The sequence below is a fragment of the Protopterus annectens genome, chromosome 12.part0 (genome assembly GCF_019279795.1).
Source record: "Protopterus annectens isolate FY-2018-M chromosome 12.part0, PAN1.0, whole genome shotgun sequence".
NCBI classification, from domain to species: domain Eukaryota; kingdom Metazoa; phylum Chordata; order Ceratodontiformes; family Protopteridae; genus Protopterus; species Protopterus annectens.
This window is the reverse complement of record NC_056746.1, coordinates 16,967,125-16,992,985: the sequence shown is the minus strand read 5'-3', so window position 1 is coordinate 16,992,985 and position 25,861 is coordinate 16,967,125. Positions and strand designations below refer to the sequence as shown.

At 39.0% G+C, this 25,861-nt stretch overlaps 1 protein-coding gene across 2 annotated transcripts in view; it reads left to right on the top strand.

Moving 5' to 3' along the window:
- The window catches only part of PFKFB1 (6-phosphofructo-2-kinase/fructose-2,6-biphosphatase 1), a 507,147-nt gene that overhangs the window by 225,558 nt on the left and 255,728 nt on the right, over positions 1-25,861 (top strand). For both annotated transcript variants that reach the window (XM_044089060.1, XM_044089061.1), the window contains exon 6: positions 7,628-7,684. In XM_044089060.1, coding sequence (XP_043944995.1) covers positions 7,628-7,684 — 57 coding nt within the window. The remainder of the gene's footprint in view (positions 1-7,627; positions 7,685-25,861) is intronic.

The following is a 25,861-nucleotide window of genomic DNA, read 5'->3' as shown; positions in this document are numbered from 1 at the left end:
ACCCCAAATAAAGTTCAGCTGTCCTAGTAGGATTTTCTTGACATTTACTCAGTTGCCTGCTATAGCAAAAGTCATGGTTCGCAGAGAGCTTACAAAGCATCAAAGGGATCTCATTACTGAAAGGTATCGGTCAGGAGAAGGGAACAAAAAAAATGTCCACAGCATTGGAAATACCATGGAACATAGTGAAGGCAGTCATCAAAAAGTGGAGAAAATATGGTACAACAGTGACATTGCAAAGAACTGGACACCCCTCCAAAATTGATGAAAAGACAAGATAAAAACTGGTCAGGGAGGCAGCCAAGAGACCTACAGCAACACTGAAGGAGCTGCAGAAATTTCTGGCAAGTACTGGTCATGTACTACAAGTGACAACAATCTCTTGTATTCTCCATATGTTTGGCTGATGGGGTAGGGTTGCAAGACAGAAGCCTTTTCTTATACAGAAAAACATCCAGGCCCAGCTAAAATTTGCAAAACAATACATCAAGTCTCATAAAAGCATATGGGAAAATGTGTTATGGTCTGATGAGACTAAGGTTAAACGTTTTGGCCACAATTCCAAAAGGTATGTTTGGTGCAAAAACAACACTTCGCATCACCAAAAGAACACCATTCCCAAGGTGAAGCATGGTGGGACAGTATCATGATTTGGGGTTGCTTTTCTTCATCTGGAACTGGGACTTTAGTCAAGGTGGTGGGAGTTATGAACAATTCCAAATACCAGTCACTTTTGGCCTAAAACCTTCAGGCATGCGCTTGAAAGCTGAAGATGAAGAGGAATTTCACCTTTCAACATGACAATGACCCCCAAGCATACATCCAAATCAACAAAAGACTGGCCTCATTAGAAGAAAATTAGGTTTGTAATGGCCCAGCCAGAGCCCAGACCTTAATCCAATAGAAAATCTGTGGGGTGACCTGAAGAGGACTTTGCACAAGAGATGCCCTTGCAATCTGACAGATTTGGAGTGCTTTTGCAAGGAAGAGTGGGCAAATATTGCCAAGTCAAAATGTGCCATGCTGATAGACTCCTACCCAAGAACACTGAATGCTGTAATTAAATCAAAAGGTGCTTCAACAAAGTATTAGTTTAAGGGTGTGCACACTTATGCAACCAGCTTATTGTATATTTTTTTATTTTTTATATTTTTCCCCTAACAGATTTGTTTTTCAATTAAATTGTACAGGTTATAGGTCGCATTAAAGGTGGGAAAAGTTTTGAAATGATTTATTGTGGTCTCATTTTTATATCACAAAAACCTGCCATTTTAACAGGGGTGTGTACACTTTTTATAGCCACTGTATGCATATATATATATATATATATATATATATATATATATATATAAATATGCATATCCATATAGGTAACCAAATGAAATGCTAGGACCAATGCAGAGACTGAATGGTTGCAAGAACAGATTTACATTTACTAAGTCCTAGATGCCATTTCTCAGAGTATTCCCTTTTTTCTGAGGCATGATGATCTTCGGGGGGTGTCGTCTGCAAAAAGAAGTTTTAAGGACAAGACCAATTTTTGAGATTTGCTCTTCTTCAGGTTTTTGATACTTTTTTTGTCTTGCAGACACCTGGCATTTCAAGTGATTACATTTCAATAGGGAGACATAAATAAATATACATATATATATATATATATATATATATATATATCTATATCTATATATATATATATATATATATATATATATATATATATATATATATTTTTTTATGGATCCCATTACGTCGACTTACCATACGTCAACTTTCATAAAAACGAGACCACAGTGTCAAATCCTTAAAATCGCAAACTCCCGGAACATCATATTTTCTCACCAGGAAAGTTTCCACTTGGCTACCTTGGCGAACTTTGCCCTTTTCTCCACTGTAGTGTGATCTTGAAGTTGGTATATTTAGTTACGTGGATGTGGGGGCAAAGCCTCCCACTTTGGTAGGTTCAATTTGCTTAAGTTTGTAATTTTAATGGTGGTGGTCAAGTGGTAATTTTCCCTGTGAGAAAATACAATGTTCTGGGAGTTCATGATTTTAAAGATTCGACACTGTGGTGTTGCTTTTATGAAAGTTGACATTATGGTAAGTCAATGTAATGAAGTAGATCCATATGTATATATATATATATATATATATATATATATATATATATATATATATATAAAATTATAGACACACACACACACACGCACACACTTGGAGTGTGGGGACACATTGGGGTGCAGGATGGCTTGTCCTCCTACCAAAACCACTTACAGTTTGATTCTTCATATTTGTGATGTTTCCGGCATTTGTGTTTGGAGATATGATTCCTCAGCATCTTGTTAATTACAGTGTATTAGTGGAGCCATTAGGATCTGTCCCTCTCTGACTGAATGGGGTATTAGGGATACAGTAAATAAAGCCCTTCAAGCCTACAGTTCAATAAATAAAACTCGATTTACATAGTATATTAAATAGAAATAATAGATTGTAATTTTCACACATTCTCAATTTATCCTTCTGATCTGGGCTACAGAGTTTGTTTTAGCAGTTCATTAAGAGTTCCTCCCTTTTTGTGCACAAAAATAAGGCTGCCCCCTAATGCTTTCAAAGTGCTAGGAAAACCCTTCATTATGCTCTAATTTTCATGTACAATCTTTTTGATGCTAATTGCATCCTAAGAGTTTACAGTTTTTATAGCCATATATATGTCATCATTGTCCTGTTGATAAACCCTGGGACCCAAGTCAGTAGGTTAAAAATGAGAATGTGAGGTAATTGAAATTAGTGCATCCGCATTAAGACTGGAGGTCAGATGCTTATAGTAAGGGAAGATTCTATGAAGATCTCAGGAATTTATACATGTCATGCCACCAATGTGATTTATGCTACTTGCAGTACACTATGTCCCTGTGGCTTATACTGGAAGGCTTTCAAGAAAGTTATCCAAACGTATTTATGAACATATGCATGCTATAAAATTATGTGACGAAACAAATGCTTTATTTAATCATTAGATGTACTGTAGGAATTACATTTTTAAATGTATTGTAACTGAAGATGTGCGATCACCCTAATGGAAACAAGCAAATGAATACTTTTGACAGGTGAAGCTAAATACTTGTGAAAAAGAAACAGGCAGTAATGATTTTGATAGCCTGTAAAAAAGAAACGGGCATCAATGATAGTAATGATAACTTGTGAAAAAAAAACAGGAAAACAGGTAGTAATATTAATGATAACATGTGAAAAAGAAACAGGCAGTAATGATATTAATGATAACTTGTGAAAAAGAAACAGGCAGTAATGATATTAATGATAACTTGTGAAAAAGAAACAGGCAAACAGGCGGTCCCATGATATTAATGATAGCTTGTGAAAAAGAAACAGGCAGTAATGATATTAATGATAACTTGTGAAAAAGAAACAGGCAGTAATGATATTAATGATAACTTGTGAAAAAGAAACAGGCAAACAGGCGGTCATGATATTAATGATAGCTTGTGAAAAAGAAACAGGCAGTAATTATATTAATGATAGCTTGTGAAACAGAAGCAGGCTGCAATGATATTAATGATAACTTGTGAAAAAGAAACCGGCAGTAATGATATTAATGACAGCTTGTGAAAAAGAAACAGGCAAACAGGCAGTCATGATAATAATGATAACTTGTGAAAAAAAACAGGAAAACAGGTAGTGATATTAATGATAACTTGTGAAAAGGAAACAGGCAACAATGATATTAATGATAGCGTGTGAAAAAGAAACAGGCAGCAATTATATTAATGATAGCTTGTGAAAAATAAACAGGCAGTAATTATATCAATGATAACTTGTGAAAAAGAAAAAGGCAGTAATGATATTAATGATAACTTGTGAAAAAGAAACAGGCAGCAATTATATTAATGATAGCTTGTGAAAAATAAACAGGCAGTAATTATATTAATGATAACTTGTGAAAAAGAAAAAGGCAGTAATGATATTAATGATAACTTGTGAAAAAGAAACAGGCAGCAATGATATTAATGCTAACTTTTGAAAAAGAAACAGGTGGTCATGATATTAATGACAGCTTGTGAAAAAGAAACAGGCAGCAATGATATTAATGATAACTTGTGAAAAAGAAACAGGCAGCAATGATATTAATGATAGCTTGTGAAAAAGATACAGGCAGCAATGATATTAATGACAACTTGTGAAAAAGAAACAGGCAAAGAGGCAGTAGTGACATTAATGATAACTTATGAAAAAGAAGCAGGCAAACAGGCAGTATTGATATTAATGATAGCCTGTGAAAAAGAAATAGGCAAGCAGGCAGTAGTGATATTAATGATAGTTTTTGAAAAAGAAACAGGCAACAATATTAATGATAGCTGGTGAAAAAGAAACAGGCAGCAATGATATTAATGATAGCTTGTGAAAAAGAAACAGGCAGTAATGATATTAATGATAACTTGTGAAAAAGAAGCAGGCAGTAATGATAGTAATGATAACTTGTGAAAAAGAAACAGGCAAACAAGCAGTAGTGATATTAATGATAACTTGTGAAAAAGAAACAGGCAGCAATGATATTAATGATAACTTGTGAAAAAGAAACAGGCAGCGATGATATTAATGATAGCTTGTGAAAAAGAAACAGGCAGCAATGATATTAATGATAACTTGTGAAAAAGAAACAGGCAGCGATGATATTAATGATAGCTTGTGAAAAAGAAACAGGCAGCAATGATATTAATGATAGCTTGTGAAAAAGAAACAGACAGTAGTGATATTAATGATAACTTGTGAAAAAGAAACAGGCAAACAGGCAGTAGTGATATTAATGATAACGTGTGAAAAAGAAATAGTCAAACAGGCGGTCATGATATTAATAATAGCTTGTGAAAAAGAAAGAAATAGCAATGATATTAATGATAGCTTGTGAAAAAGAAACAGACAGCAATGATATTAATGATAACTTGTGAAAAAGAAACAGGAAATAATGATATTAATGATAGTTTGTGAAAAAGAAACAGGCAGCAATGATATTAATGATAGCTTGTGAAAAAAATAGGCAGGAATGATATTAATGATAACTTGTGAAAAAGAAACAGGCAGTAATGATATTAATGATAGCTTGTGAAAAAGAAACAGGCAGCAATGATATTAATGATAGTTTGTGAAAAAGAAACAGACAGCAATGATATTAATGATAGCTTGAGAAAAAGAAACAGGCAGCAATGATATTAATGATAACTTGTGAAAAAGAAACAGGAAATAATGATATTAATGATAGCTTGTGAAAAAGAAACAGGCTGCAATGATATTAATGATAGCTTTTGAAAAAAATAGGCAGGAATGATATTAATGATAGCTTGTGAAAAAGAAACAGGCAGCAATGATATTAATGATAGTTTGTGAAAAAGAAACAGACAGCAATGATATTCATGATAGCTTGTGAAAAAGAAACAGGAAATAATGATATTAATGATAGCTTGTGAAAAAGAAACAGGCAGTAATGATATGAATGATAGCTTGTGAGAAATAAACAGGCAGTAGTGATATTAATGATAACTTGTGAAAAAGAAACAGGCAGTAATGATATTAATGATAGCTTGTGAAAAAGAAACAGGCAGCAATGATATTGATAACTTCTGAAAAAGAAACAGGCAGTAATTATATTAATGATAGCTTGTGAAACAGAAGCAGGCTGCAATGATATTAATGATAACTTGTGAAAAAGAAACATGCAGGAATGATATTAATGATAGCTTGTGAAAAAGAAACAGGGCAAACAGGCAGTAATGATATGAATGATAACTTTTGAAAAAGAAACAGGCAAACAAGTAGTCATGATATTAATGATAAGGGGAATTTTGTGACCTGACTAAAAAAGAAGGGGTGTGCTTCATTAATAATCAAGTCATTTTCTTTCTGAAATACCTAGTGGAAGCCTCTTTAAATAGTGATTACTTTGTTTTAGTTGCACTCTGATGAAGTCCCCAGTGTGAGATAAAAGCACTTTTTCTGGTTGATTTTTAGAATAAAATTTGTTTTTTGCTGTATACTTCACTATGTTTTGTGGATAATATAAATTTCAGTGGCATACTTGTAGGTTTATATCTAGATAGTATATATGTGAGTCAACATATTTTGCTTTGAACAGTATGCAGCCTACTGAATTTCAATGTTTAACTCATACTTTTGAAACATCTACTTACAACATCAAGTAACCATACATGTGTGGACAGTACAGGTGAAGTATGGGAGGTCTTAGATGAGAAACACTAATAATTATTAGGTAGAAAGACTCATTCTTTCCCAGTTGGAAGGATTATATTATACTTGTTGATGCATACAACCAGTTATTTATCTATTTATTGGTTGTTTATTTACTTATTCAGTGGGTAAACTGGACCACTTTGTCCCCTTTCAGTCACAACCTAGTTATAAAAAAATGAAAAATTAAGCAGCATAAAAGTAAGATACAGTGATATGCTAAGACCTGTAGAACAAAACAAGAAATAATGTACAATGTACAAAAATCAATATAATAGGTATCTGTTGCCTATCTCTGGTCATGGCTTGTGCTTTTGATGTTCATAGTATCTATCTCTTGACACAGTTGTGTTACTGGGGTATATACTGCCTGTCTCAGGCTAAAGCTTATATCAGTAGTATAAGTTCTATTCATCTTTGGCCATGGTCTTCATGACTAAACTTTGTACTGCCTGTGTATGATTATAATTTGTGTTATTGTGGTATTAGATGTCTATTTCTAGACAAAGCATGTGTTACTGAGGCATGTGATGTCTGTCTGTGGCTACATCATATATTATAGAAAAAGATATGATCTGTCTCTGACTATGTCTTGTGTTACTAGTATAAATTTTGTTTAGCAGGTAGGATTGTTGCCGTACAGCAAGAGGTTTTACTTTTCTATTCACAGCTAGGGTGCCTTTTGTGTGGAGTCTGCATGCTCTTCCTGAGTTCAGATGGCTTTTCTATGGGTGCAGCACTCTCCTCCCCATTCCAAAGACATGCAGTAAGTGGATTGGACACACTAAATTGGCCATAGGTGTGTGCGCATGTGTGTTGTATGGAGGAACAATCATGGTTTGGGCTAGCCTGCTGTCAGTGTGAATATAGGCTCTGGATGAGCATCACTGTTGATGTGACACCCCAACCCCATGTATAAAAATAGGGAAAAAGGGGTTGTGCATAGATGGATGGATGGATGGATTTATACCTGCCACTAGAAGATGCTATCTGTCTTTAACTGTATCTTCCATTACTGCTGTGAGTTTTGTCTGCCTCCAGTTACTGAATGTGTACAGGTATGTGCTGTCAATCTGTATGTGACTTAGGCTGTTGCAGTACCTGCTCTCCACTTCAGGCCATGGTTACACTACTTGGGCATGTCTCTCGGGTATGGGCAGTATGAGAAAAAAGCATCATTAGGTAGCTGCAGGTGATAGACTGTTGCTGAATAGCATGCATGTGCAAATGGCTCATAAAACAAATGTTATAAGAGAAATGAAATTTGTTCCATTTGTAATACGTTTTAGAATATACTCTAGTAACAGTAGTCAGTACTGTGGTATTTTGTGGAAATCAGTTCTAACATTCCTTTATTGATTTGATTTGGCAGGTGTTTTTTGTGGAATCGATTTGTGGTGATCCAGATGTCATTGCTACTAACATCATGGTAAGGACAACAGCTGGCACTGGAAGTGGGGTGAAAGCTTTCCACCTTTGATATTTTGCATTTACTTCTGTTTATTTTGCCTCTGATTTTCAACTTATGGCATCAGTTTCAGCTACTAATTAATTTGCAAATTCACATGCTTCCTAGAAGATATCCCAGTTTCCACTGTAACTTTAGCTTCCACTGCAATCCAAGTAAGAGGAAAAATAAGATCTAATAGAACCTTTAGCATTACTAAAAAGCCAGATAAGCAGGGATGGGTTATGTGCAGGACAAGACCATCACTGTCTCTTTCAAAGAGCCCTTATCAAGGGATTTTAATGACCCCACAGAAGTACCTCCTGGGGCACTATGTGCAAGTATTTTTCATTCCTACTTGTGGTGTCCCCCCTTACCATCCCTTGTATCCAAATGCCCTTTGATTATCTTGTAACCATTGTAGAGAAGACAGATAAGGGCATCCTGGTATGTCATTAACCTGATGGTAGTGCATTTCATGTATGTACATTTCCATGTTCCCAGGCTCATCTCAGAGCAATATTTCTGCTTTTCTACATACTGTTATTCTGCCAGGGCTAGAAGCCCCAGATTCATGCAGGGGTTGTAGTTAGGAACATCCCCAACATACCAACATATCTTTGCCCTGAGAGGAGTGCTGGCAGAATACAAGTCAGCCCCCCCCCCCTCCAACTGTCTAGCACCCAGTCTAGTAAATGAAGATTGGTCATCAGCACTGCAGGTGAGAACTGCAATAGTGGGCCAGTGCATAGTGTGCAAACATAAAGGCAGTATGACACAGAAAGTGTGATCTGGCTTTTCTATAAGAGTGAAACATTCTCACTGACACATCGTTGGCCTTTTTTAGCTAGATTCACCTGTCACACTAATCTACTTCCATTCTAGCAGCACTACTACTGTCCTTGTAGCAGATGGTTGCTTTTGTGATGAAATATCATTTCCTTCTGAAATCTTGGGGAGTGCCACATACAGAAACAACATCCAGGAATGCTCACACTGATTGTCTGCAAAATATGAGCCCACAGTATCGATCAGATGGATCAGCAGACACTAAGACCATTTAGAAGGTAATGCTTTACCAAGCTGCCTATCTCATATCTCATAATAGCCTGCAATGCCAAACCTTTCCATATTTGCATTGTCAAGTTTCAGTTTGGACAGCCCCATGCTGCCTTTGAGTATTCTAATTAAATTTATTTTAACAGAGCTCTGATGGATAGTTGATTTTCTTCTCAGTCATTGTTATTACTCTACTGATTACACATTATATCCTGTTTCCCTAAATTTTCTTAAAATTTCCACTACCCTCCCTATTTTCCCATCTAGTTTTAGCCCAGTGTCTGATGTTTTTTTCACTTGATAACTTTCCAAATAGTTAAATATTTTTTCTCCACCAGGTTTTACCTAGCCCTTTTTCTTATTATGTTGTAAGTATTTGCACTTCTCAGTCAAGATGGCTTGCTCTTTCTAAAAGTGTTCATGTGGGGGAAAAATCTTCCTCAGAAATAACACAAGTGTTGTAGTTTTTTTTTTGGGGGGGGGGGTGAGGAACCACCAAAAAGTGTCATATTTGTCATCATTTTACCACTTCTACCTTAACAAAAAAAAAAAAAAAACAGTGAACAACTCAAACTTTATTTCTTTAAGAAAGTTCTCTCAAGCCAGGAAGAGGGGTGACCCTCCACTTTCTCAGTATTTAAGACTTCAATTTAAGAAGACACTCATACAATTATAAAAGTTAAGGTACTTCAAACACCATAAGTCTAGGCCTGTCCCTTCTGTCTTTCTCCCGTTACTGTGATAAAGCCAAGCACAAAGCAAGTGACAGTTAAGAAATTAGCTTTTAACGTTTTCAGTCTGGATAATCTGGATAAAATCCTATCTCTCAGAGGAGCTCCCAAAGGAAGAGATCCTAAATAAACTTCAGGCAGCTGCTACCTGCCTATGGGTACTCAGCATCAGCCATGTATCCTTGCCTGACTGTGCCTGTAGAGTGGCAGTCAGGGAGTCATGTGTCCCTTCTCTTGCCTCCACGAGAATCTCTCACTGCACACTGGTAGGTACTGACAGTGATATTCACGTGTTACAAGATTCTCTCAGACATGGCAACACCACAAGCAGTTCCCTTGTCTGATGTCCAGCCACATTAAAGAAAACTTAATGCCCTTTGCATTTGCCAGAAAGAACTATCCAAGTGGTTCTACCAGATTAATAAAGGTCAAGATTTTGGAATGAACAAAGACTGAGTATCTGTAGCCAATAATAGATCTAAATGGCCTGAACAAACATCACCACAGAAACCTTTTTGGTGAATCAATCCTTTTCTGTCTTAAGGGGTTTGGGCATATATTTTGAACGTCCAAATGCCTACCTCTATGTCAAAATCACCAATGTGTCCAGAAGACTTTTTAACTTCTGGGAATGACATAACCATTTTCAATTCAGGACTCTTTCATTTGGCCTCAACTCAGTAACCAGGTTTTTTACCAAATGCATGTCCATTGTAACAACCCATCAGAGGCTGCAAGAGGCCAAAGACTTTCATTATTTAAATGACTGTTCCTGACATGTCACCAGTTCACTCTGAGAATTGCAGTGAACCTTGCAAAACTCAAGCTGATTCCTCCCCCATGATGTCAACATTCATCAGATATATCTTGGATTCTATAACTTTCAGAGCATGTCTCCCAGTGGATAAATTTTTCTTCCTTAAAGCCAGAATTCCTGTTGTCTAGATTCTCGGGATTCTTCCCCTCTCCACTTTAAGGTGCTGAATCATATGAAAGCTGCAGTAACAATTTTGTCCCTTGATGAATACCATATGTGAGTATGACAATGGCTGTTACAAGGTTGGGAGTTACAAGGGTTGGGAGGGTGGCCTAATGGTTAAGGTGTTTGCCTTACAAACACAAGGTGCTGGGTTTGAGTCCCACAAGGGATAATTGGCTAAGCTTAAAATGACTCGCAAGGGCAGTTAGCTTAGTACTAATCTATCGTATTCGATTCAGCACAGTTCCTCGTGGTGTCCTGCAGAGTTCTACAAGCAGCAGCGAGTGGAAGAGTGACTTTCCATTGATTTATAAGTATTTTTTGGCTACTTATTTCCGACTGCTTTTTCTCGCCGAAAAGCGAGTTTCTATAACTAAATAAGCTCTGCAAAGTTGATTTAGTGCATTATTGTTTGTTTTCCGGACCTTTTTTGCACTTTAAAGTTTGTTTTTGCTTAATTTAACTGGTAGGCTACACACTCAAGTACGCTAGCCGATTTAAAGCATTTACTGTTGTTCTGTATCTATTTTCTGCTACTTTGTGAAAAAAAAAACAAAAAAACAAAAAAATATCCTTGTTTCCCACCTTTGCTGAACTAGAATAGTCCAGTCTTCAGGTATTGCTGATCTCTGGGCTGTGTCATAGTTCCTGTGTTGCCCATATCCTTGTTTGGATAGGAGGAAGCTTCTTTGTTCACCAGTGGGAGTGGGGAGCTCTGAGCAGCCTATCTGTCCTTAAAGGAGTGGTTCCAGCCCAGTAACTTGTAGCTTATTGGCCGTTTTGGGCCATTTCCTAGCTCTTTCTAACCCCCTGCTATAAAGCCTGCTTTAGCGCGCTTTTGCGCGAATTTGCGCATAGTGCAGCATCGGGCAGTGCCGCTTAATCAGGTTTAAACTATTCCCGGCTCCAGAAAGTCTGCTCTTCATTTTTTCCCTTAGAACTGCTCTAACTGTCAAGCTAAGCATTCTATTCTCAATCTAAAAACCCCACACTTGCTCCTATAGGCATTTTGTATAAGGTAAGCACTTTTTAACTAAAAAAGCACGACATCCTCCTAAAATCCCCTTGAGTACCCTATCCCCTATAGGTCCTTTCTGATTCAGTTTCATAGCAGTTCCTTATACTATTCTAGCATGTCGAAGGGACAGTTGCTGGCTTCCTCTCCAATTCAGCTGGTGAATCTGGAAATCTTGAAGCAATGTTACAACTGCCTCATGTACAAAGACAACCCTCTCCTCCTCCCAACAAATACAAATATATGTGAGAGATGCAACCATATAGCCAAACTGGAGGCTGAGCTCTCTCGACTCAGTACTGGCCCAACCAGTTAGGAGAAGAAGGAAACCACACACACCACAAATCCAGTCTCACATAGACCTACCACAACTGCAAACCAAACACATGAACACACAAAAACATACTCTGAGGCTCAAAATAAAAATCTACCAAAGCAACAGAGACCTCCAAAGCAGACATCCAAGCAACCACTACCTCAAAACAAAACACATGCAACACATAATTCACAAAGTCAGTGTGCCAAACAGTCACAGCCCTTAAGGCTAAACAACATACCTGACACACTTGTAATAGGTGACTCTATAGTCAGACACACTGACGTCCCGCTCACCAGGCTGAACAAGGAAAAGGTCACAGTAAGCTGCCTGTCGAGTGCTAGAATCCGCCACATAACACAAGCACTCAGGTCACTCCAAAGCAGGTACAAATATGACTCAGTCATTGTCCATGCTGGTGTGAATGACTTGAGACATACCTCCCTGGACTACATGAAAAGAGACATAGAGGAGCTCTCTGATTATGTAGCCCAGGCCGGTATGACCCTGACCTTGAGCAGCATCTTACCCTCACCAAGAATGATGTCACAGTACAAAGACAAAATGATCAATTTTAACAATTGGCTTAAGTATTGGTGTCATTCTAAGGGGATCCAATGTCTGTCTGCTTGGGATGACATGCTCGACAAGCCACGCTGCTTCGCAAGGGACGGCTTGCACCTGTCACCCCTGGGCTTTCGGATATTGGCAAAGGCTCTTGCCACCCCCATAGTGCCTTTTTTAGGCAAGGCTCAAAAGACAAACCCACCTCCCTAAAAAACACAAGTAAAAAGAAACTAAGGGTAATGCTGCTCAACGCCAGAAGTCTAAACCTCAAGATGCACGCTCTCGAAGCCCTCCTCAGTATGGAGAACATCGATGTCTGTGCAGTGACAGAAACCTGGTTCAAGGCTCCAGAGAGCACCCCAGCACTACCAGGTTATACCTCATATCATGCTTTTCAGCCCCAGAACTTGGACCAAATCACAAAAGGAGGGGGAGTATCCATATTCATCAAGGATACCCACACCTCCAGGTTAGTGGCAATGCACGAAGCATCGGACACCATCCATGTGCAACTAACAGTGGGCAAAACCTCCCTCCAGTTTGTAGCATGCTACAGACCACCCTCTCAAACTCAGGTACCCCACTCAGCTTTCCTAAAGACACTGGAGAATATGAAGGTCTCTCCAAACACCATCATATTGGGAGACTTCAACTACCCAAATGTAGACTGGGAGCATTACTCAAGCCCCAATACCCTAGCCCAGAGGTTCCTAAAATTCATAAACTGAAATGCTATGGAACAACTAGTCACCTCTCCCACAAGAGGGGAAAACATATTAGACCTGAGCATCACAAACATGGGGCACAATGCTCCATACTGGAAGTATACCCCTCGTTGGTAAGATCGGACCATAAATTAATCTCCCTGGAAATCCACATCCCGCCCCCACCCCCAGCACAGAAGACCACAGTGAAAAACTTCTCAAAAGCTGACTTCACACTTCTTAAGACCGAAGTGGAATCCTTCAAGGCCCCCGGGCCAGTGGAAACCACAGTCCACTCTGCTGAATCCTTTATAAATGCATTCTATGGACACCTACAGGAATGCATGGATCATGCAATCCCAAATAAAACCAAGACCCATTCCCCCAAAGGCAGGCGTCCTGTCTGGTGGACCCCAGCCATTAATAAGCTATACAACAGAAGGAGGAAGCTACTACATGATAGAGCAAAATCCATAAAAGGGAAGGCATCTCTGATCAGTACTAGCAAAAAACTACGATCACTCATAAAATCATCCAAGGCCAACTTTGAGAGAAAAATTGCACAAGACACTAAAGATAATTACAAGGCTTTCTTTAGTTATGTTAGAAACCTGAGTGGAAACTCCCAGATATGCTCAGAGTTAGTCCAAAATGACAAAAAATACACTGAACCCACAGACATTGCCAACATACTAGCAGACAGGTTCAGTGCAAATTTTTCTCCCCCCCCCCCCTCCAAAGGGACAAATATCTATCCCAGCAGAGTGTTGCCTCCCTGACATCTCAGATGCCCAGGTGAGAGCCGCCCTCTCCAAAGCTAAAAACACAGCATCAATGGGACCAGACCGTGTCCCGGGTTGCGTGCTACATGAACTCCAAGAAGAGCTAAACCCACACATAAGGCAGCTGTTTAATCTCAGCCTTACTACAGGATATGTACCCAAAGAATGGCGTACAGCTACAGTGGTCCCTCTCCACAAAGGAGGTGCTTCTACAGACCCTGGAAACTACCGCCCCATAAGCTTGACGAGCCTGGTCTGCAAAGCTATGGAGAGGATCATTATGGAACTCATTAACAAAGACATTGGGGATGTACAGACACTGGATCCTACCCAATTCGGCTTTGTTAAGGGCAGATCCTGCCTCTTGAACCTGGTCGACTTCTTTGAAACAGTCACCAAGACCATGGACGAGGGTAAGGTAGTTCACACAGCCTACCTTGACCTTGCAAAAGCCTTCGACGCAATACCCCACTCGGGCATCATAGACAAGCTCTCCAGCTTAAATATAAACCCCTATGTCATAAGATGGGTTGCAAACTGGCTCAAGGACAGAACCCACAATGTCAGAACTGCTGGAGCCATGTCAGACTCTAAACCAGTCACAAGTGGCGTCCCACAGGGCTCAGTCCTGGGACCTCTCTTGTTCAGTATTTATTTTTCTGAGGTACAAGCTAACATGGGAGGATTGTGGCTGACCAAGTTCGCAGATGACTGCAAACTGGGCGCCATAATTGATTCTCCAGCGGACACAAGCATCCTTCAAAAAGGTCTCATAGAAATGGAAAACTGGTGCCAGAGCCATGGCCGTAAACTAAATGCCAAAAAGTGTATAGTCATACCCTTTGGGAAAAACAAAGTGCCCACAAATTACCACATAGGTGGAAATCCATTAAGTACGGAAGAAGTAATTAGGGACCTAGGGACCCAAGTTGACAGTAACCTCTCGTTTGACACTCACATTGCCAAAGTGGTTAGAAAGACCTTCTATATTGCCCACCTTATCATGAAGGGATTCACATCTAGATCGGGAGAGGTCATTGTGTCCCTTTACTCTTCCCTCATCAGGCCCATAATTGAGTACAATGCCCCATTTGGGATGTACCTTACCCGACACCTGCAGCAATTGGAAAGACCCCAAAAGTACCTCACCAAGAGGATCAAGGGACTCAAACATATGCCATATGCTGCCCGGCTAAAGAAACTCCAGCTCTACTCAGTAGCATACCGCCTACTCAGAGGCGATCTATGCCTGACGTACAAGGCCATGTCCAACCTGGAATTAATGGACATGTTCCACCTCAGAAAATCCAAATCCTCCAGAGCTACGCGAGCGAGAGATTTGAACCTCAGCACAGAAATAAATAGGACATGTTGGAGGGACAGATTCATAACCCAGAGGCTCCCTTCACTCTGGAATAAAATCCCAGTCCATGTCAGGCAGAGCCCCTCACTGACTCTCTTCAAGAGAAATCTTGACGAGTGGATGCTAGATCGTAGGTTTACCCCGGGGGTCACTTCTGTGTCACTGCTAGACAGAGGTACAGTAAACTAAACCTTAAAATGGGCACAGTATACTCATTCCAAGGGGTGGCAAAAGCCAAACACACTCTGGCTAGGCTTATAAATGTCCTAGGGCAGATAGCTTAGTATGAACCTATGAACCTATGAAGTGTAATGGACTTAAGACCCAGTGCCCTATCTTGTGACGATTTCCAAAGTTTGCAAGGCACATCTATGATGGTGGATGTACCTTGCCAACTTAATCAATGACAACCCCTTTCAACTGTCCACTCTATCAATAACAGTTCCCCTGAAAGACTCAGCCTTTGGCTGGGAAGACATTACAATGAGCAAACTGATCAAGGTGTCTGTATTTCTTCTCAGGCAACACTATACACCAGTATACTGGAAATGAGGGAAATCTTTTAGGCCTTTCAAGAGTCCTTATCTCAGGATCTGATTGCTATTTACTCCGACAGATGCAGTATTTTGGTACATCAAAAAGCAAGGTGGATCCTGTTCCTATCTTTTATCTGAAGAAGTCACGAGCGTAAGGGAATGGACTATGTTATTTTCTGTCAGCTAACCTCATTCCTGTGTTGGTCTGCTCACAAGTAGACAACCTCAACCATTGGCTGCTGATGCCCTACAAGTTATCCCTCAGCTCTTCAGTGGCTCAGAACTTGTTCAAGGATGGCGTAGATCTTATGCTTACCTATTTGCTACCCTAACTAACTCAATATGTTGCAACGTCCTCCCCCACATCCCTCCACTGGGAGACTGACCCAAGGATGATCTGGTTCCAAAATGTTCCATTTGACTCCTCTTACTCCCCCCATTTGTTCTATTGTTGATGCTCAATCGGAAATTCAGACAGCAAGTATAGTTCCCCTTCCACCTGCCTTACCTTCTGGAGACCCCCTTACCATTGTGCTTATTTATGATGCTCCAGACTCATGAGTCAGGCAGCTTCACCCCTGTCATTCATTCTCTTCAGCTGTTAACCTGGCTGCTGACATTTTGATAGTGGCCATAAAGCCACCTTTCTCTTCTAGAGCTGTTCAAATTATGTCTTTTTCATAGAAGCCAAACACAGAAACTAACAATGACAAGTGGACCTGCCTTTCCATTTGTATTACTGCCAAAGGTATGGATGCCTTGTACTCCAATTCTGTTCATTCCTAAATGACTTGCACAGATGCTTGACTTTGTGCTTAGTTATTCTTTTGTCAAAGTGCACTTAGTTGTGATATCATATTTTCTTGAGGACCTTAACTCCCCATTATTAGCCTCATCAGAAGTCTGCAGAGCTTTTCTAAGCAGCACACATTTGCAGAGATCACCCCTAAGATACCAGGTTCTGCCTCGACATTTATGTTTTGTGTTAGAAAATCTGACTTTACCTCCTTTTGAAACTGCAGCTTCTGCAGTTTTAAAATTCCATTCTTGAAAGACAGTTTTTTTTACCTGGTAGCTGTCACTTCTGCCAGCAAAATTCCTAAACTAGAGGTCTTGGCAATTAAATGTCTCTAGTTGTTTTCCAAAGAGAATAGAGACATAGTCACTCTCTGCACTAACTCCCCATCTCAAAAGTTGTTACCGAATCAAGATACAGTCCTCTTCCTGTGTTTTTTACAGTACTACAATATACCGGGTAAGGGCAGCATCTTCTCCCCTGCATGGATGTGTACCCTCAGTTGAATTTCTGCATAGAGAAGGAAAAGTATGTGCACAAAGACTCCCAATGTTTTGCTGATCTTTCCCCAAATAAATGGGTCTGGAAGTTTCAAAAGTCACTTTAGTCAGATGGCCTTCTGACGGCACAAACACTGTTTTTTACTCATTAAATTGATCATGTTATCATTTTCTGCTGGTATCAGTTTCAACAAAAGTTTATTTCATGGAACTGATATAAACGCTTACAGACATTTGTTTCTGAAAGCAGCTCTAGGTTATATTTGTGCAGCAGCTACACGATCTTCTCTCAATGCCTTCACAAGGCACTATAAGGTTAGAGAGATATCCAGGTCCTGGTCTTTATTTGGAGTGACACTGGCAAGGACTGTATAAGGAAGACCACCCATGGTGATTTGCTTGGGACTGAAGATGGACCTCCTCTCATCAGATGTGAAAGTTATGTACTTACTATAACTATCTAGTTGTGTAACCTCCCTCCCACCCTTCTCTTCCATTGGCTTAGTAGGCTTGAGCCATAATTTTCTACATGCTCATGTTTCATATAGCTGACCATAGATCTGGAGAGACAAGGCTACAAGGTTCTTTTGTGAGATATGGGGACTGTGGCAGTTTTGCTGGGTGATCCAAAGACCTTCTGGCCTTGGTTCTGCTGTTACTAAGGAAGAACCTGCTACAACAGATCTGTCATCATGGCAGATATATAAGTTTTGGTTTATAGATAGCTCACTACAATTAAATCTTCACAAATCCAGTTTCCAAAAATATGACATGCACCCTATTTTTTTTTCTTTTGGCTGGGCCATGCACACTAGAATTGTACAAATAACTCAGGTGCAGCACTGTTTTTTCACAAAATTAATAAAAATGTACTGGATAAATGCTAAAGATACTAGGCACACACACACACACACACACACACATACACACACACACACACACACACACACACACACACACACACACACACACACACACACACACACACACACACACACTCTTGCTCACCCACACAGATGCATACACACGTGCATACACACACTTGCTCACCCATGCACTCAGACACACACACACACACACACACACACACACACACACACACACACACACACACACACACACACACACACACATGTATTCTTGCATGGCTTACAGTCACTTGCTTAGGTCATCGAAGCTTGAGTCACAGTTGCTTGAGCATAACCGCTTATGTTGGTAGTTACTCATGTGCTGTTGCTGTTTGTTATACATAAGAGGAAGAAAGTGGAGCTAATATACTAGTGGTTAGTGGGTGGTCCCCACCTGTAACTTCCTGAACAATGAGTAAGATGTCATTTGAACTAGCTGTCAGTATTGCCTTTTATTAAAGGTACAGTGAAATTTGAATGTGAACAATAAAATAAAAGAGGCATTGAAGGCAAATCTCCCATATGAGAGATACAGAGGGGCTGGCATCATAAAAAAATGCTTTTAAGTTTGTGTCCTTTACTCATAACACAAGGAGTCTGAGTACATGTCATGTAAATGTGTGTGCTTGAGTTGTCATTAATCAGAGATTTTTTGGCAACTGTTTGTGATATTAATTTGGATATGACAAGGAGAAATAGTGGAATCCTACCTGCACGTATCAAAACACATACACACAAGCACACACATACACAAAGGCAAACACAAACACACAGATAAAGATAAGTTCTTTCATTCATTCTTCATACATCCATTCATTCATTTTCCGATTACCCACTTAATCAGATTCAGAAATACAGAGCCTATCCTAGCACTTACTGGATGCAAGGCATACAAACTAATAGCCCACTGAATGATGTACACACAAACACACACACACACACACACACACACACACACACACACACACACACACACACACACACACACACACACACACACACACACACACACATTCATCAATTGCACTCATACCTGTGGAGAATTCAGAGGATTGCCAACTTGTCAAATTGTCATGATTTGACTGACAGTATGCTTCTGGGATGTGGAAAGACTGCCACACCCAGGAGGAATCCACTTGAACACAAGCAGAATGTGCAGACTTCACGACTTCACATAGGAGACACTCATCTAAGAGGCGAGACAGGAACACTAGATATTGTGCCACTGTGCTGCTTAGTAAGGCATACTTTTAAATAAATATGGCAGAAATTATCTCCGTGAAAAACCCTTTTTCTCAAGGTTCTATTGTTTTCATTTCTGACTTTATTTCATGAGTAAAAATTAGCAAAAATCCTGATCAAGAACCATACAAGTAATCTGAAAGGACTGTGAATAAATTTTATTTAAGCAAAAGTTAGAATCCTCAAATTTTCATGTTAATACAATATTTCCTCAGGTTATGCATGCAAAATGATAGGCAGAGCCTAAATAGTCATTGTGTGACTAAAATCAGCCAATCATTGGCAGCATTTCTTTAAAATCCTTAAAGCATTTTTTTGTGTGTGATTTCATGTTCAGGAAATAGTGCTGGTTATACAGCTAGATAAATAAATAAATAAAACATAAAAACACATATACACACACACACACACACACACACACACACGTACATACAAACACAAAAATTCAGTTATTTTATTGCTGTCATGTCTTATCTTCAGCAACGATTTTAAATTTGTAATGGGACGTGAAAAGAAGCTAAATTGGTTTAACACTTGTTCTACAATGTTTTTTAAGGGGTGATAGCCTTATTAAATGTAGGAGAAGTGTTCAATTTACTGTAAGTTTGTGTAGATGTGCTTATCTTCGACTCTATGCAAAATTCTGACTTGTCTTGCTTTTGGGAAGGCACACCACTCAGTTCCACACAGTTAAATAGATGTGAACTCCAAATAAGACAAGGCTGATTTCATGTTGAACAAAATGGGACCTTATAGGACAGAAAGACATGCTGAAAGGAAAGCTTCAGCAGTTTCTACCAATTAATATTAGGCAGGACTGTTTCTAGACAAGCCAGTCACTTCAGGTGCATGGGTGACAGACACCCACAGTGGGTACTATACATTGTTCAGTCTGGAAGGGATGGGGTGCTTTTTATATTTTGTCCTGGAAGCCACATTCCTGAGAAATGGTCCTGCTAACAGCTTGTATACTGCCATCTGAATTTTCATTTTGTAAGCACAGATCTCCCTATCTAGTTACCTACTGATCAGCCCAGCCATAAGCCACATATCTATTAAATAACAGTTGTCAGATAGGCTGCTTGGAGTGAGTATATAACTAGATTTCAGAGACAAGCCCCAGTCGAACTCACAAAGAGTATTTGTATATGATATCTTTTGAACCAAATTCCAAATGTCTACTTCAGTGCAGTAAGCAAATAGAAGTTAGTCAACCTTTCCAGATAGGAATATGTATATAGATAGATATAAATACATGCATACATTGCATTCACCATATCAGCTGTTATGTACACAGAGACATACGCACACACACACACACACACACACACACACACACACACACACACACACACACACACACACACACACATATGGTTACAGTTGACTTGGACAATACACATGTTTGATGCAAGTGAGCAGCATATCTCTCAGCTGTCCAGATTTTCGCAGAAGGTCCAGATTTTTTGTCTCATATTTTTAGTCTTTTCCTTATAATTTTTTTTCTGGCAAATCATTGACATGTCATTGAGGACTGAAGACACAACATAATGACAGACATTTGAGTTTCAGAATTCATACTCTTCAAAAAATTCATGCTGATGCAAAATCTGTTATTTTATTAAATTTCTAAGTTCATAAGAACAGTATTTAAAAACTGTTCCTATTTTTCGGCCTTTGTCCCCTCATCATTTAGTGTTTGTCCCGATTTCTTGCTTTGAGAGGTATGGTGAGCAGCTGTAAGAAATTAGCAAAAGACCACTTATGTTAATGTTAAGTTGAGTGGGTTCTGGTTGGTCGACAAAGATAAGTGGTAGGGAAGGGAGTTTGTGTGTAAGTGTAAGTGTTTTAGGGGTAGGGTAAAGGTTAGGTAAGCGGATAGATTAAGTGTTTGTGGGAGTATGAGTGTTAGGGGTTGGATGTAGTATGTGTTTGTGTGTGTGTGTGTGTGTGTGTGTGTGTGTGTGTGTGTGTGTGAGTGAATGGGGAGTGCCTGAGCCGAAATGTGTAGTTATAGTGTTATGAAAAGGGCTTTTTAAGGTAAGCTGCATGTTAGGGATAGAAGCAGAGTTAGGGTTAGTTTGTATTACTAAGGTGGAGAAGGGAGACAAAACAATATCATTATGCAGGCAAATTTCAGGTTACTATGTGAAAGGATTATGGGTAGTACATCGAAAAAGGAAATGTCTTCCCTTTTTCAATGTACTGTGTGTCGCTGTGATATGTTATCAATATAATGAATGGTCAATGTTTTTTGTGTTGATCATGAAACAGCTTGACCATTCATTTTATATATTGCATTACCATTACACTTCTACCCTGCATTGTGACTGAAAAAGAAAAAAAAATGGAGCAGCCCAGTTACCCATTCAGTAAGTAATAGAAAATAAATACTTGTACAATATTTGTGCCAACTTCTAAAAATACCTCACAAACAGGATTAAAGTAGCAGTCACTGCATGTGAACTCAGGTTCCTTTTTTATTATATCTAAACAATTCTGATGACTATTAGTCCATTAAAAACACAGTCTGCTTTTATTAATTTTCTAGCTGGAGCAGTTATTTTGCTAACCTGTTATGAAACATGCACTGTGTTTTGCCATATAAACAAACTCCTGACTTTATCAACAATGTTTAAGAGGAATTAGAGAAACTGGAGGAGGTATATCATGTAGTGCTTTAGACTAGTTGGGTTCAGGTGATATGCTTTTTGGGGAAGAAAAAATAAGAAATGCTGTATTGGTCCACTATCAGAAAACACAAAGACAGTGAATACAGATTTTATTGGACCAACATATATTTTGCCATTGCTCCAACTTTTGGGCTGGCATTATCCTTTCATCTTGAGTTATTACTTACTTAGCTTAAATACAATGCTTCCACATCCACTTTTTTCTAGAAAGGGAAGTGCAGCATTTATTTCTATATGCCTTTAAAAAAGACACTTGTAAAATGCATGTGTGGAACATGTGCAGCTTAATATAAGTTAACGTTCTTGTCAGAAAACCATCAGTCATAAACTTAAGAGTCAGTCAGGTCTAGATCAAGTGTAATGCAGTGTGTAGGCCTTAATGTTCAAATAATGTTAACAGTATAAGAAACCTTTGTCCAATGCTATTATTCTTCAGAGGTATCTGTCAGAACTGTAGACAGACATAACAACACATTTTTCGTCTGTTCTCTCTCAAACCACAGCCTGCGTATCATACTAATGCCACACCAGATCCATTCATTCTAACCATGTGTCTTTTTTTAGCATATTTATTGAAATATTACTTAATACACAGGCAAACAGCTATATAAAATAAAACCTCACTCCTAATCCAAAACATTATTCTACACATATTATTCTCACAATGTCCATTGTTTTCTATGTAATTTGTTTTTACATTTTTCGAAAGATCCCACTTCCAGTTCTTTTGTCTCTGTTACACTATTCAGCACAACAAGTATGTTTGGTTTAGACTTTGATTTCCATTTTCTAGTAATTACTTTACTTTATCTAGGCAATTCAGATTCTGTATCCCTTAGTTGCACCCATTTGCTCACCCAATATTTCAGACAGTGTACTCGGTAGGGAATTTTTAAAATCTGCCAACACATTATGACTGCAAACTGGGAGCCATTATTGAATCCCCAAATGATGTGGATATTCTACAAAAGGGCCTTACAGAAACAGATGCTTGGTGCCAGAGCCATGGGCTCAAGCTTATCGACAAGAAATGTGTAGTTATCCCCTTTGGGAAAAACCATGTACCCATGAATTACCACATAGGTGGCAGTGCACTAAACACTGAAAGTGTGATGAGAGACTTAGGGACACAGGTGGACAGTGGTCTCACCTACAATAACCACATCACCGCAATAGTCAGGAAATCCTTCTATGTGGCACACCTCATCACTAAGGGCTTTTCATCCAGAAAAAAGGAGGTCATTGTTCCACTGTACTCATTCCTCATTAGACCCATTATAGAGTACAATGCCGTGTTTGGTATGTACCTAACAAGACATCTGCAACAGCTGTAAAGGCCGCAGAAATACCTCACTAAAAGAATCACAGGCATAAAGCAGATGTCCTATGCTAACCGTCTAAAAAACTCCAGCTATACTCTGTGGCATATCATTTACTCAGAGATGATCTCTGCTAAACATACAAGGCCATGTCAAACCCTGAGCTGTTGGACATGCTCCACTTAAAGAAATCCCAATCCCTCAGAGACACACGCTCCAGGGATCTAAACCTTGTCATCACAATGAACAAAACATGCTGGAGGGATAGGTTCCTGACCCCCATACTCTGGAATAGACTGCCCATACATATCAAGCAGAGCGCCTCCTTGGCCCTCTTCAAAAGGAACCTTGACGATTGGATGGAACATAGGAAATTTACCCTGGGGATCATGTCAGTTGCCCTGCTAGACAGGGGTCCAGGGAAGTAAATACTGTGGGAAGAAATATCCAGGGAATTGTTATGGCTAGGTTTGTATAGGCCCTAGGGCTGATAGCCTAGTACCAACCTATGAACCTATTACACTCCCAAAACCTATGCTCCCAGGTACCTCCTTCTTCCCATCACACCTCCAACATTTGCCACCTACCTGAGGAAAACTTCTTTGTAGTCTGCTTGGGGTATAAAATACCTATGCAAAGACTTCCAAGCAAAAATCCTAAATCTTTAAGACTTTGTTGCATATTTGGGATATGTCCTCCCATTGTTTCCTTGTGAATTGCTCATCGAGTCTCTCTTCCCAATCTTTTCTAACCTCTTCTGATTGATTCCTATAGTTACCATGCAATATTTTATATGCCTCCTTACTAATTAACCCTTTTCTTAACAACAGCATTTGTTATAGATTCAGTTAAAAACTCTACCAGAGCAGGTCATCCACTTATGATTCCCCAATCCCTTTCTGTTTCCCTGTACTGTGATATCAATCCCTGATAGGGCTGCAGGCCAAATGTATTCTTCCCATTCTACTACCGTTCCCACGATAGTTATTTGCTCCCAATACCTTAGTTCTTTTGCCAGTTTTCTCCAGTAAAGTCCAGCCCCCTCTTGTCTATTTTCTGTACCTATAAAATTGCAGTCATCACTATTGGCAGAATTTCATTTCTTTATTATTGTTCTTAGAATACTTTCTGCTACTTTATGTATATAATATTATATATGTCTGTTGTTCTCCTCCTTAGGGAACTGCATCCAAAATCCCACTTTCTCCTTATTTCTTGAATTTCCCTCCTGCTTCATCATCATCCCTTTCCTCATTGAATTATAGCTTTCTGCTTGTCTTATGTATATGAGCCTTAACTGGGTAGCTATAAAATATTCCTTCAAATCAGGCATTCCTAAACCACCTTGTTTCTATTGGAAGGATCAGTTTATCCCACTTGACCCTTTCCCTCTTCCCCTCCCAGATATTATCCTTCAACTCTCTATTAATTACTGTCCACCACTTCTCCTGTGGTTGATAAAAGTATGCCTTCTCTGTATATAAGAGTGAAGGGGCTAAAAACATTTTAACTGCTTGTATCTTCCGATCCATAGCCATAAACACAAGATTTAGGTTTCTCAGTTTTTATTTAGTCTCTTTTCACACTTCCTTATGTGTTCTAACAGAATCATTTTAACCCATACTCCTAAATACCTCATTTTATAGGTTTATTTGTTAGTACTAGGCCATCAGCCTAGCAGTCCATTTTAAGCCTAGTCAAATTTCCCATCTCAAAGTAAGAAGTAAATCCTGTACCTTGTGTGTATGAAGTAAACACCTTAACCATTATACCAAACCCCAACCATTTTTATATTATGTCCCTAGAGGTATGGGTATTGCTGAACCATTTCATGTGTGGGTACATAGTTTATAGCTTTAGACTTTGTTTTGTTTTGATTAATTTGAAAAAAGAACTTGAAACTGTTTCAGAATGTTTGACAACACTTGAGATGTCCTTTTTTGGTTCTGTCAAGTACAAAACAATATTGTCTGCAAATAAAGCCAACTTTTCTTCATTACCATACTTTAATTTCTGAGTCCCTTATTTTCCTAGCCAATTGCTCTAAATCTAACGCAAATAACAAAGGAGAAAGCGGACACCCCTGCCTGGTTCCACTGTTCAGACACAACTTATCATAAAGAAACCCACCCACTTTAATTTTTGCTTCCAATCCCTCACATATCTTCCTAATTAACTGTATTATTGCATCAGAAAATGCAAATGCTTCCATTGCCCTACTCATAAAATCCCAGCTTATTCTGTTAACTGCTTCTCTGCATCAAGCCTCACCAGCAACTGTCATATTTTCTTACATTCTGCTTCCCTCTGGATCATCATTGTTCTATTAATATAGTCAAATGTTTGCATCCCCTCCATAAAACCACATTGATCCATATCTATCAAATTTGACAAAAACGTTGCCATTGCTTTCACTATTGTAGACAGAGACACTTTATAATCATGGTTTAAAATTGAAATGGGCCTATATGAAACTCAGTGTGATAGGTCTTTACTGTCTTTAGGTATTACATCCACCACAGCTTTCTTCCAGGATGTTGGTGCTTCTCATTCTTTTAAAATACTATTAAACAAAACCTTCAAGTTCGGTATCGCATACTTCTAACTTCCAAACTTCCACAGGAATGCCATCTATTCCAGGAGACTTTT